The following is a 14,248-nucleotide window of genomic DNA, read 5'->3' on the forward strand; positions in this document are numbered from 1 at the left end:
CACTGCAACCTCCGCTTCCTGGGTTCAAGTGATTCTCCTGCCTCAGCCTCCCAAGTAGCTCAAATTACAGGCATGTGCCACCACACCCAGCTAATTTTTATATTTTTAGTAGAGATGGGGTTTTACCATGTTGGTCAGGCTGGTCTTGAACTCCTGAACTCAAGTGATCCACCTGCCTCAGCCTCCCAAAGTGCTGGGATTACAGATGTGAGCCACCATGCCCAGCCTAATTGCTAGAATGTGTATAAACTTATAAAAGCAAAAAAAAAGTTGGATAATTGATAACAAATTTCAGATACTATGGGTTAGCTACAAGAATACAAGTGATCTTTGGATCTTTGAACACAAGATTTAATACTGGAACTTCTGGGAGAAGTATGCTTGAGGAATACTGGGTAAGCAACCCAAACCCAGAAAATGTTTTGCTATTTTCCCAAGATTCATAACAAGAACTGAGCTTTTTCTGTAGATCTGAGCACATGATATTTTTTTCTTGATCCTTGATTACCTGGCTGAACTAATGGTTTAAGTATAGTATTCTGGCTGTCCCCAGGTTGTCATTTTACATTAAATTTGCTCTGTTACGTAGTGCTCTTAAATATACTAGCAGCTTATTCTGCTCTTTACTTATATTTACATACACTGATAGAATTAAGTATACTTGAAATATACTTAAAATAAGAACTGTTTTAAGGGTATAGTAGAGATAGTAATAAATAGTGCTATCATTTAGTTATCGTTTCATCTTTTTCTAGCCCTGAGTCCCAAGGTAGGACACTGTCATTAGTGTATACTTCAACATCCCATCTGCAAAGAGTATATGAGAGAGGTAGTATAGGTTTTCAGTCTTGAGTGTTGATTGGCTTTTGCAGGCCACCTCTTGATGTTTGTTTCAGGAGTAGCCTAAAAGTTGAGCCAGCCTCAAGATGTCTTCCAGATATGCTTGTACTATTAAATATTTGGACCGTTAGTCTTTTTCCAGCGTTTAGTCTTCTTCTACTTTCCTTTTTACTTTTTACTTTCCTTCTTTTGTTACAACTCTGAGCTTGTTTATCATTGGCCTATTCGTGCTCCCCCACTCTTAACTCATGGTTGTTATAAGTTAGGGACTATTTCAAATGTGCTCAGCTACTTCCATCTTTTATAGAGTAACAAAATTTAACAAATTATAACCTAGAATATTTTGTAGTTACCAGTTGCTGACTAGACCATGGTTATACTTCCTAAAACAATACTTGCAATACATAATACATGTTTGGTACTTGCTCTCTTCTCCCCAGAATAACATAATCACAAATAGAAATTTCAAAGACCTGCTCTGTACGTACATTTGTAGAATGTGTTGAGTTTGTTCACTGGTTAAGATATTGCACTAATACTTCATCTCTGTAAGGTACAGATTTTTTTCTCATCTCTGCTGAGAATTGAGACTTCTCATCCTTTTCCTTTATGTAGTATGAAATAGCCTTTAACTGATTTCTTTCAAGTATAATCATATAATGTATAAAGTTCTGTTTTGCAGAATAAAGAAAAACTGGAGAAACTGAAGAGTCAAGCAGATCAGTTTTGCCAAAGACTTGGGAAATATCGCATGCCTTTTGCTTGGACTGCAATCCATTTAATGAATATTGTTAGCAGTGCTGGGAGTTTGGAAAGAGATTCTACAGAAGTAGAAATCAGTACTGGAGGTAAGAGTGTTTCATACAAAACATTTCTAAATGTTTACTTTTTTCTTTTTTTTTTGAGATGGAGTCTCGCTCTATGGCCTAGGCTGGAGGGCAGTGGCACGATCTTAGCTCACTGCAACCTTTGCCACCCGGGTTCAGGCAATTCTCCTGCCTCAGCCTCCTGAGTAGCTGAGATTACAGATGTGCGCCACCACGCCTGGCTAATTTTTGTATTTTTAGTAGAGATGGGGTTTCACCATTTTGGCCAAACTGGTCTCGAACTCCTGACCTCAAGTGATCCGCCTGCCTTGGCCTCCCAAAATGCTGGGATTATAGATGTGAGCCACCATGCCCGGCCTCTTTTTTCTTATATAAGCTTGTTTCATTTGTAGACTCTGCAATGTAATATTGCATAAAAAGGATTTTCTTTTTTCTTTTTTTTGCCTTTTTCTCATTTAACACCATTATTAAGATATAATTCACATACCATATAAGTCACCAATTTAAATTGTACAATACAGCAGATCTTCAAATATCTCATTTTGTTTTTGATTTTTTATAATGTTGATGAGGAAACGAATTGATTCCTGGCTGGAGCTACTGTCTGTGTAGAGTTTGCATGTTCTCCCCAAGTCTGTGTGGGGAGTTTTGGGTACTCATTTCCTCCCTAATCCCAAAGCTGTGTGCATGAGGTTAATTGGCATGTCTTAAGTGGTAGCAGCGTAAGGTAACATGGGTGTGTGTGTGTGAGTGCATCTGTGATGGAATAGCGTCCTGTCCAGGACAGGTGTCTGCCTGTCGTGCGGGACCCCTATTGACTTTGGTATGTATAACATCATATCACAGGCTGAAGAAGAGATGGGGAGCCAGAGAATGAGACATAGGGTTTACTGAGGGAACTTACATGCAGAGTGGCGAGCTGGACCGAAAACCACAGCCACTTGAAAAAGCATGCAGTTTATGTAGCATTTTCACTTAGCATCCTCCCCCTAGTAACTTCTACCTGGAAACCCTCATTTAACCCAAAACAAAGGTCCTTGATTCCATGTATGGCCTAGATTTCACTGGATGGGCTAGAAGTTCAGATGTCCTTATCCTCATAGATAAGGAATGAGTCTTCAAGTTTGGCCACTCCCAGGTTCCTTAGCTCGGAACTCCGAATACACATTCTTTTTAGACCATAGGGTCATTCTCAGGGTTTGCTTAAGTTACTGCTGTCAGGTGCATTTGCCATACACTGCCTTCTTTCATGCGCTGCTGGAACAGGCTTCGGCCATTTGTGACCCTGAACTGGGATAATTGGGTAAATAATTATCCTACTTATTTTTATTAATCTTTCTTAAATGTATGTACAGTGCACATTTATTTGAATGTTTAATATTAGAAGTGTTTTGAATATTTAGAAGTTTGGTTAAGTTTTTGTGACCAGAAATATGCTGTAGGGACTTAACTCTTGCTTATATCGATTAGCATGTGGTAAAATTGATTTGTTATACAACGCGTTGCTTAAAGTCACAGTTTTGAAGCACTGATCCATGATGTTAAATGAGGACTTACTGTGCAGTGTTTTCTTGGTATATTCACAGGGTTCTGCAACCACTGCTACAGAATACTTCTGTATCCATCTTGGAACACTTTTGTACCCATTAGCAGTGGTCACTCCTCATTCCCCCAGAGTCTTCCAACCTGTCCCTAAACAACCTTTAATATATATTCTGTCTCTATAGATTTGTCTATGCCAGACATTTCATATATATTGACTTGTATAATATGTAGTCTTTTGTGGCTAGCTTCTTTCACTTACCGTAATGTTTTTCAGGTTCATCCATGTCGTAGCATGTATTGGTATTATTTCTTTTTATTGCCAAATGATAGTCTGTTGTATTGATATACTATATTTATTTATCAGTTGATTTGGGTTTTCTACTTTTAGTTTATTATGAATAATGTTTCATAGTGTTGTAACGTCATTTACAAGCTTTCGTGTGGACATTTTTTTTCCTTAGATATGTAGATATATAGCTAGGAGTGAAATTGCTGGGTCATATGGTAATTCTGTGCTTAATCTTTTGAAGGACTGCCACACTGTTTTCCAATTTGGCTGCACCTTCAAAAATTCCACTAGCATTCCACTAGTGTGTGAAGGTTCCAGTTTCAGCATATCTTTACCAGTGTAACATATTATCTGCTCTTTGATTATAGTCATTCTAGTGCAAGTGAAGTGGTACTCATTGTAGGTTGGATTTACCTTAAAAGCTAGCGATATTAAGCATCATTTTGTGTGTATTGGCTATTTGTGTATCTTTCTTGGGGTAATAGGTATTTTTAACCTTTGCTCATTTTTTAATGGCTTTGGTCTTTTTATTATTTATTAATAGTTGATGCCTATTTTTTAAATGGGGTTTTAACCTTCTTGGCATTGAGTTGTAGGAGTTCTTTATATGTTCAAGATGCAAATTCCTTGCCTAATATATGATAGCAAAATTTTCTCCTAGTCTGTGAGTTCACTTTTCTTTATGGTATTGTTCGTAGCACAGAAGTTTTAAATTTTGAGGAAGTTACATTTTTCTATTTTTTTCTTTTGTCACTGTGCTTTTGGTGTTTTATCTAAGAAACCATTATGTAATATGAATCAAAATTTACTTGTATGTATTCTTGTAAGAGTTTTATAGTTTCAGCTGTTACATTTAGGTTTATAATAATCCATTTTGAGTTAATATTTGTATGTTGTGAGGTAGTCCAATTTCATTCTTTTTATGTGGATATCCAGTTGTTTCAGCACCATTTATTAAAAAGGCTATTCTTTTCCCATTGAATTTTCTTAGATCCCTTATTGAAAGTCAATTGACCATTCATGTGGGATTTATTTCTGGACTCACCATCCCATTCCACTGATCTGTATGCCAGTGCTTTACTGCAGGGGTTCCTAATCCCCAGGTGGCGGACCAGGTACCTGTCCTGCCTGTTAGGATCCGGGCCGTAGAGCAGTAGGTGAGCAGCAGCTGAGCTAGCATTATCGCCTGAGCTCTGCCTCCTCTCAGATCAGTAGTGGCATTAGATTCTGGTAGGAGCATGAACCCTATTGTGAGCTGCACATGCAGGGGATCTAGGTTACGTGCACCTTATGGGACTCTAATGATAAATGTAATGCGCTTTAATCATCCTGAAACGATCCCCCCAACCCCATCTGTGGAAAAATTTTTTTCCATGAAACCAGTCCTTGGTGCCAGAAAGGTTGGGGACCACTGCTATACCATATTACTTTACCTTTGAAGTAAGTTTTGAAATTGAGAAGAGTGGGTCTTCCAACTTTTATCCTGTTTCAAGATTTGTTTTGGCAATTTTGGGTTTCTTTTATTTCCATATAAATTTAGGACCAGCTGTCAGTTTGTGCACAAAGGCATCTGGGATTTTGATAGGGCTGACATTGAATCTCTAAGTCAATTTATAGATTGTTGCCATTTTAACAATTTTAAATCTTTGAATCTATGAACATGAAATTTTTTTCATTTATTTAAATCTTTTTCATTTTTTTCAGTGTTGTGTCATTTTCAGTGTACAAGTCCTTCTCTTGTTAAATTTATACCGTAGTATTTTATTGTTTCTTGATAATATTTTAAATGGAATTGTTTTCTTAATTCTGTCTTTAGAAAGTCCATTTCTAGTGTATAGAAATAAAATTGGCTTTTGTATATTGATCTTATACTCTGAAACCTTTTTGAATTTATTTACTAAATTCGAATTGTTATTGTTCGTTTTTTTCCCCAGATTTTTTAGGATTTTCTGTATACAAAACCGTGTCATCTGCAAATAAAAAGTAGTTCTCTTTTCTTTTTCAGTCTGGGTGCCTTTTATTTCTTTCTCTTTTCTGTCTTTATTAGAACCTCTTCTGCAATGTTTTAGAAATGACAAGAGTGGATATCCTTGTCTTATTCTTGACTTTAGGGAAAATGCAATCAGTCTTTCACCATCAAGTATGATATTTGCTGTTGGCTTTTCATAGATGTATTTTGGTAGATTGAGGAAGTTCTCTTCTATCCCTAATTTTTATAAGTGTTTTTATCATGAAAGTCTGTTAGATTTTGTAAAATACTTTTTCTGCCTCTATTAGAATTATTTGTCCTGTATCCTTTTAATGTGGTGTTGCATTGAATAATGTGGTTTTTGGATGTTAAATTAACCTTAAATTCCTGGGAAAAGTCTTGCTTGGTCATGGCATGTAATCTTTTTTATGTGTTGTGGGAGTCTGTTTGCTAGTATTTTGTTTAGGATTTTTGCATCTATATTCATAAGGTATATTAGTCTGTAGTTTTTCTTTCTTTTGATGACTCTGTCTGGTTTTGGTATCAGGGTAATACTGGCCTCATAGAATGAGTTGTGAAGTGTTCCTTCCATTTTTTTGGAAGGGTTTTTGAAGGATTGGTATTCTTTGAAAGTTTGGAAGAATTCACCAGTGAACCTGTCATGGCCTGGTCTTTTCTTTGTGGTAAGTTTTTTCATTACTAACTCGATCTCTTTACTTGTTTTAGGTCTATTCACATTTTCTTTCATCTTGAGTCAGTTTTGATATACTTTGAATCTTTCTAGAAATTTGTCCATTTCATCAAAGTTATCTAGTTGGTATCTAATCTAAGTGTTGGCCTACAGTTGTTCATAGTATTGCTGTATATTCCTTTATTCCTTTTACTCTGTAAAGTCTGTAAATGATATCTCTTCTTTCATTCCTGATTTTAGTAATTTGAGTCTTTTTTTTTTTTTTTTGGTTCATCATTTTAGCTAAAGATTTGTCAGGTTTATCCTTTTGAAGAAACAGTTTTTGGTTTAATTGATTTTTCTGTATGGTTTTTATAGTTTCTATTTTCCTTATTTCCACTCTGCAGTTACCTTTTGTAGCCTTTTGTTGGTTTCGGATTTTTTTTTCTCTTCTTTTGTAGTTTGTAGTTTGTTGAAGTCTGAGGTTATATTACTGATTTGAGATAGTTCTTTTTAAAATAGACATTAATAGCTGTAAATCCTCCCCCGAGCACTGCTTTAGCAATGCTTTGGTATGTTGTTCTTGCATTTTCATACATCTTAAATACTTCCTAATTTCTATTATTCCTTCTTTTTCCATTAGTTATTTTTTAAATGGGCTATTATACTTACATACATTTGTGAATTCCCCAAATTTTCTTCTGTTATTGATTTATAGTTTAATTCTTCTGTTGTTGGAGAACATTTTTATATGATTTTAATCTCTTTGAATGTATTGTATGTTGTTTTATGGCTTAGTATATAGACTGTTTTAGAGAATATTTTCTAAGTGCTTGACAAGAATGTATATTCTGCTCTTGCTTAGTGTACTTTAGTGTAGTGTAAATGTCCATTAGGTCTAGTTTGTTTATAGTTTTGTGCAAGTATTCTATTTCCTTGTTAATCTTCAGTCTAGTTCTGTTGGTTTTAAATAATAGGATTATCTTGCAAGTACTTTGAATACAAATTATCTTACAATTCTCTTTCAAACTAAAGAGCTAAGACTGAGGGAAGATTAACGATGACTAAAATTTTCCTGTGGTAAACATTTTGTAGTAAATGCATACTTCCTCTATAGCTGCTCTTTGTGGCTCATCATTGGTCATGCCCATAGATCTTTGCATGTTAGAAACTTATTTTTACACCTGTGATGTTGTAAAAAGACAACCAGAAGATTTAGGTACTTTCTTACTAATCTCTCCAAAAGCAAAATTCTCCTACTATACTTGATATGCTGAGTGGGTAATTTTCAATTTAGTAGATTCTTCCTTGTGTTTGGAAAGCTACTTTAAAACAAAATTTAACTTCTATGAAAATGAATTTTTTTTTTAATTCTTTTGTAGAACGAAAAGGGTCTTGGTCAGAGAGGAGGAATTCTAGTATTGTTGGCAGACGATCACTTGAAAGGACAACAAGTGGAGATGATGCTTGTAACTTGACGAGCTTTCGACCAGCTACTCTCACAGTGACAAATTTTTTTAAGCAGGTATTGTTCTGTCATGTAGGAATTTTGGGGAGATGTTTGTGCATAAATTTTTTTAATTTCAGAAAGGTAGTAATTGTACTATACATGTATGGGAGGGTGATTCCCAGAAACTTAAAAACTTTAAGAATAAAAATAATAAAAGCAACTATAAGAATGAGAAACGATTTATATTGTTCCTATTATTTTAGCATTATATTTATTTAAATGTTGAAATGTTGACCATGACTAATAATGCATCAAAATCCATCTTTCATACCTGTATCCTGTTTTTTTTTGTTTTTTTTTTCTTGAGACAGAGTCTCGCTCTATTGCCCAGGCTGGAGTGCAGAGACACGATCTCGGCTCACTGCAACCTCCGCCTCCCGGGTTCAAGCAGTTCTCCCTGCCTCAGCCTCCTGAGTAGCTGGGATTGCAGGCACCCACCATGCCTGGCCAATTTTTGTATTTTTCAGTAGAGACAGGATACTAAATGTTGGCCGGGCTGGTCTCGAACTCCTGACCTCATGATCCACCCTCCTCGGCTTCCCAGCTGGGATTACAGGCGTGAGCCACCATGTCCAGCCTGTATCCTATTTCCAAATTGTTAATAGTGTAACTTTTCTTAAACATTGGTTGTTTATGAATTTTCTTTATGAGAATGAGTATGTGGCCTACATGTCTTTCCCACACAAGTATTTCTGGCCTAAACTACCATATTCATAATATGTGAAATAGAACTTTCAGGCCCTAGGAGTGCATTTTGTACTAAAATGAGGTCAGTGTTATTTTTAGAGGTGAATGTATGGATCCAAGACATTCTCTATCAAAGATATTTTACTCTTTGCAAACCTGTTCCCTTCACTTTTAACCATGAGTCAAATCTGTATTTTTCCAATGCCAGTCATGATTCTTAATGATAATGAAAATCAGCTTAGTAGATGACACTTAGGTTAAAAAAGAAAAGAAAACATGAGTAGAATAGAAAAAATAGTGCACTGCATGTAGTAAGGTTAAATATTGCTTTAGGGAGTCGTTCCCCCCCTCCCCCTTTTGTATGAGTATACACATGTGTATATGTATATACTTGATTTTGATGTAAAATGGATTCTGTGTCATGAATCAAGATCAGAAAATTTTGAAAGTCTTTGTTGTAAGTGACTAGGTGACTAGAACCATACAAGAATGGGGAGAAAATTTGTATTAGCGTAACAAACTGGAGTAGTACATGTTTTGGAGTGGATTAAGGGAAAATGCTAATAATTCCTTCAAAATTCCATTTTCTGAGATGTTATTCTGAGTAAGAAGAGGAAATCCTGGCTTACTGATATCTCATAACTTGAGAGGGCAAGAATTGAGGGTAGACCTCAATTGAATGGACCTTGAATAGACAGATAGCAATCTACTTGAAGTCCCCTTCACTGTTACATATCAGTAGTATTCATGGGCATCTGCTCTGAGAAACTCATAGGAAAAAAAGCCAGTGATAAATGTCTCAAATGGTATTGGTCTTTTTATTATGGACAGTAGTAAAAGAGAGTCTAGAGAAGACTGCACTTTCATAAAGTGATAGACCAGATATAGCTAGGAAATGGGGTAGTAGATTTGCTACAGTGACACAACCTTGCAGGTATGTTACTTCCCCCTCTTTCTACTTCTTCAGCTGCTACACCACTTCTGTTGGTATTTCCACAGCTTTCTTTTCGTTTCTTCAGCCTGCTGTTTATCAATAAATTGGTATTATAAGCATAAATCAATAAGCCATCTACCCCTTATCTATTTATCCAACCAGTATTTTTTGAGCATTCATCACCATGTTCTGGACACTGTTTTGAATACTGTTACTATAACTGGGAAGTAGCACAAAATGATTATGAAAACTTAAAAATAAATGATTGCTGGAAACATGGAGCAGTGGAAAATGTTTACAGTACAGAAACTGTTTAATATGGTTCTGTATTAAAAATTTTTAACCATGAGCATATACTATTTTTGCAACTATTTTTAAGTAGCTAGAAAATTATGCATCAGGCAAATGCAAATTAAGTTAAAAAAAGAGATTACCATTTTAATTAAGTAGAATTCAAGGCACAGATTTTTCCCTAAATGAGACACAGAAGGCAGTTTTTTCTTTTTCAGTTTATGAGCGATTACTGTCTACAGTAGGGATATAGTAATCATTAGTGTTTATGTACAGATTTAAAATGTGTTGGCCAGGCATGTCGGCTCATGCCTGTAATCCCAGCCCTTTAGGAGGCCAAGGCTGGAGGGTCGCTTGAGCCTAAGAGTTCAAGACCAGCCTGGGCAACATGGTGAGACCTTGTTTCTGGGTTTTTGTTTTGTTTTGTTTTGTTTTGTTTTGTTTTGTTTTTTTGAGTCTTGCTCTCTCACCCAGGCTGGAGTGCAGTGGCGCAGTCTTGGCTCACTGTAAGCTCCGCCTCCTGGGTTCATGCCATTCTCCTGTCTCAGCCTCCCGAGTAGCTGGGACTACAGGCGCCTGCCACCATGCCCGGCTAATTTTTTGTATTTTTAGTAGAGACAGGGTTTCACCGTGTTGGCCAAGATGGTCTCGATCTCCTAACCTTGTGATCCACCCGTCTCAGCCTCCCAAAGTGCTGGGATTACAGGCGTGAGACGCCGTGCCTGGCCGACCTTGTTTCTATAAAAATAAAAAATATTAGCCGGGCATGTTGGTGTATACCTGTAGTCCCAGCTACTTGGGAGGCTGAGACGGGAGAATTGCTTGAGCCCAGGAGGTTAAGGTTGCAGTGAGCAATTATAATGCCACTGTATTCCAGCCTGGGTGACAAAGTGAGGCCTTGTCTCAAAATAAATAAATAAATAAAATGTGTGAAGTCAAAATTATTAGAAATACATAGATATTTAAAAAAAAAAATCAAACCCACACAATAGTTTTGAAGACATTTGTTCTATTTGTTGACAGATATATGTTATCTATTTTTTTCAGTGGTACAGGACAGTAAACAACCAATGTAGAGGAAAGGGTATCAGCTAGACTGCTCCAGTGAACTAGACTCATTCACAAGTTTGGAGGTTGGCTGAGATCAGCTAATATAGGCTGACTTCTACTGGGAAGACAGAAATGACTCAGCTCTGTGACATGTCTCTCAAATTCTACTGTCATCTTCTAGCAGGCTAGCTTGGTCATGTTCTCATAGCTCTGACAAAAGTTCAAGAGAGAGAGCAAACTAAATTGTGCAAATGTTTTTCAAGCCTCTGTTTGCATCATGTTTGCTTATTGGCAAAGCAAGGCATGTGGCCAGGCCTAGGGAGGGAATTGTGCTTCACTCACCAAAAAGGCATGGAAACAGGGAGTAAAGAATGGAGACCAATAAGTACCGAAAGAGAAAATATAATTTAATGGGTGAAATAGAAATAATGAAGACTAGAAATAATCTGAATATATTATGAATAAGGACCATTTAAAAATTAATTTCATGTGTTGGCAACTTGGTCTCAAAAAATTTATATTATTTCTGTATGCACAAGAAAAGAATATACTTTTTCAACAACTGATGGAACATTTACAATAATTAGTTATATTGGGTCACTGAAGAAACCTTGTAAAGTCAGATTTTCTAACCATAACTCAATAAAACTAAAAGCTTTGTAAGTTATTAATAAAAAACTATAACCACTTAGAAATTAAGAATTATTTTTTCTAAATAGTGAGATAAAAGAAGATCAATTCTATATCCTTGTTTAGAATATAATGATGAAGAGCAAATGGGTTGTGGCTCAAGGTGAGTTGACAGTAATAAAGTAGCCTCAAATATATGCATTACCAAATAAGATAAAAGAACAATATATGAAATATGCATAAAACAATAAAATCTCAAAGCAGGAAGATTGGATTGATCAAATCTAAAGACTGACTCTTTAATAAAAGAAAAACTCCAGCTATTTTAATTGTAAGAAGAAAAAATATTAACATTAAATTGAACATTTGTGTTAATCGGCTATGGGTAATTTGTTTTGTGTTTTTCAAGGTCTCTTCATATTGGTTGAAGTCCTTTTGGAGTTTTCTTTCTGGCCTTAGTATGAGGACAGTTGTGATTTTCCTTAACAGTAGTTTCTTCCTCCTCCTATTCCTCCTCCCCCTCCCTCCCTCGTCTAAATCCTTCCTCCCTCTTCTTCCTCTCTCTTCCTCCTTTCTTCCTTCTCCTCCTCACACCTTAGCCAGTGCTGCAGATTTTGCATTGGAGAAATTTGTGATATAAAGTTGAAAACACAAATATGAACTAAAGAGTAATAAATTTATGAGACTCAAGTATTTTTATATTAGTTTGCTTTTTGATTCTGTTTTATGTCTGTGTTCTTATTTTTCTCTTCTCTTTTTCATCTATCTCTAACTTGTATTGGTTTTCTTTCCTTTTTTTTTTTTTTTTTTTTGAGACGGAGTCTTTTTCTGTCATCCAGGCTGGAGTGCAGTGGCGCGAACTCAGCTAACTGCAAGCTCTGCCTCCTGAGTTCACGCCATTCTCCTGCCTCGGCCTCCCGAGTAGCTGGGACTACAGGCGCCTGCCATCAAGCCCGGCTAATTTTTTTTGTATTTTTTAGTAGAGACAGGGTTTCACTGTGTTGGCCAGGATGGTCTCGATTTCCTGACCTCATGGTCCGCCCGCCTCGGCCTCCCAAAGTGCTGGGATTACAGGCGTGAGCCACTGCACCCGGCCAGTAACTTGTATTGGTTTTCTATATTTGAGAGTATTTTGTAATACTTTATAGGCATAGATAATGGACTATAAATAAGAAAAAAGACAGTGGTATTATTAAATCTTAGTAAAATTTGAAAGCATAAAAAAGGAAATAAACTGGTATGATATTTATAATCATAATTATTTTAATTTAATTTAATTTTTTATTCTAACTACATTGTAGGCATAAGGGCATGCTTACTAACAAACTATAAATTTATTTTTCATCATATATATATCTTTATTTATTTATTTATTTATTTATTTATTTATTTTTGAGACAGAGTCTTGCTCCATCACCCCAGCTAGAGTGCAGTGATGTGATCTTGGCTCACTGCAACCTCCATCTCCCGTGATTCTCCTGCCTCAGCCTCCCATGTAGCTGGGACTACAGACACGTGCCACCATGCCTGGCTAATTTTTTTTGTATTTTTAGTAGAGACGGGGTTTCACCATGTTGGCCAGGCTGGTTTCAAACTCTTGACCTCATATGATCCGCCCGCCTCAGCCTCCCAAAGTGCTAGGATTACAGGCGTGAGCCACAGTGCCTGGCGATATTTGTTTTATCAAATACTTTTTCCTCTATTATTGAAATCAGGAAGGAGACCGCTTAAGTGATGAAGATCTCTACAAATTCCTTGCTGATATGAGAAGGCCATCTTCTGTCTTACGGCGACTAAGACCTATTACAGGTATTTAAAAATTTTGAGTAGAAATGGTTGCAACTATTATTATCACTAATATGTTGTATTGCTTATAATTATGTATCTTTTTTTTTTATTTATCTGGCCCAGACATTTTTCTATGCCCAATGCCTGTCAGTCTTCTTCACTTTATTAACTATCATGTGATCTGACAGTTTGGATGCAGGATTCAGCATCTTTGGTACTTTGAGTGCAGTAGTCCCCACTTACCTATTGTTTCTCTTTCCGTAGTTTCAGTTACCTGTAGTCAACCACGATGTGAAAATATTAAGATATTTGGAGAGAGGAACAGAGAGAAAGAGACCACATTCATGTAACATTTATTATAGTATATTGTTATAATTGCTCTGTTTTATTATGAGTTAGGGTTATTAATCTCTTACTTTGCCTAATTTATAAATTTAACTTTATTGTAGGCATGTATGTATAGGGAAAAACAGTATCTATAAGGTTGGGTACTGTCTGCAGTTTCAGGCATCCACTAGGGGTTGGGTCTTAAAATATATCCCCAGCGGGGGATGGAAGGAATTACTATACTAAAGTGAGTGTGATGAATAATATCATGGCTTAAAATTATTTTCTAGAATGGTAATAGAATGGTAAATATTAAAAAATAGATTCATATTATGATTGGAGCAAACCATTCCAGAGTAAAAATGTCTTAAAGTTTGCTAAGTCAAAACTAAGTCTTTTAATCTTTGAAATGACTTAGCTTGTTCCTATGCCAGATCCCTCTGCTTTTTTTTTCTATTTTTGCTTCTTCTTTCCTTCATTCCCATTCATTTATTTAATAAGCATTTATTATTTTACATGCATTTATGTCTGGATCGGTAATTTTTAAGTTTGAGACTTTGCAAAATGAAATGATTTAGAGGCATGAGATGATAATAATATAAATTTGGTTTCTGTAATATTCTTCCCAGACTTCTTGCAAAAATAGGATCCAAGTCCTTTAAAAAACATGTTTAACGTGGAGTTTTTTATTGTCTTTACATTGTTTTTTAATATATAATTTGCAGCTCAGCTCAAGATAGACATTTCTCCCGCACCTGAAAATCCCCATTATTGCCTAACTCCGGAGCTGCTTCAAGTGAAGCTTTACCCTGACAGTAGAGTTAGACCTACCAGAGAAATCTTAGAGTTTCCCGCAAGGGATGTTTATGTTCCAAACACTACTTACAGGTA

The 14,248-nt window shown here is 36.0% G+C and overlaps 1 protein-coding gene across 12 annotated transcripts in view; it reads left to right on the forward strand.

Moving 5' to 3' along the window:
- DOCK7 (dedicator of cytokinesis 7) overlaps positions 1–14,248 on the forward strand; it is a 232,910-nt gene that overhangs the window by 55,104 nt on the left and 163,558 nt on the right. For all 12 annotated transcript variants that reach the window (XM_055091843.2, XM_063600783.1, XM_034966435.3 and 9 more), the window contains exons 11-14: positions 1,523–1,688; positions 7,523–7,665; positions 12,958–13,051; positions 14,083–14,245. In XM_055091843.2, the coding sequence (XP_054947818.1) occupies positions 1,523–1,688; positions 7,523–7,665; positions 12,958–13,051; positions 14,083–14,245 (566 nt within the window). The remainder of the gene's footprint in view (positions 1–1,522; positions 1,689–7,522; positions 7,666–12,957; positions 13,052–14,082; positions 14,246–14,248) is intronic.

This window comes from Pan paniscus, chromosome 1, assembly GCF_029289425.2.
Source record: "Pan paniscus chromosome 1, NHGRI_mPanPan1-v2.0_pri, whole genome shotgun sequence".
NCBI lineage: Eukaryota > Metazoa > Chordata > Mammalia > Primates > Hominidae > Pan > Pan paniscus.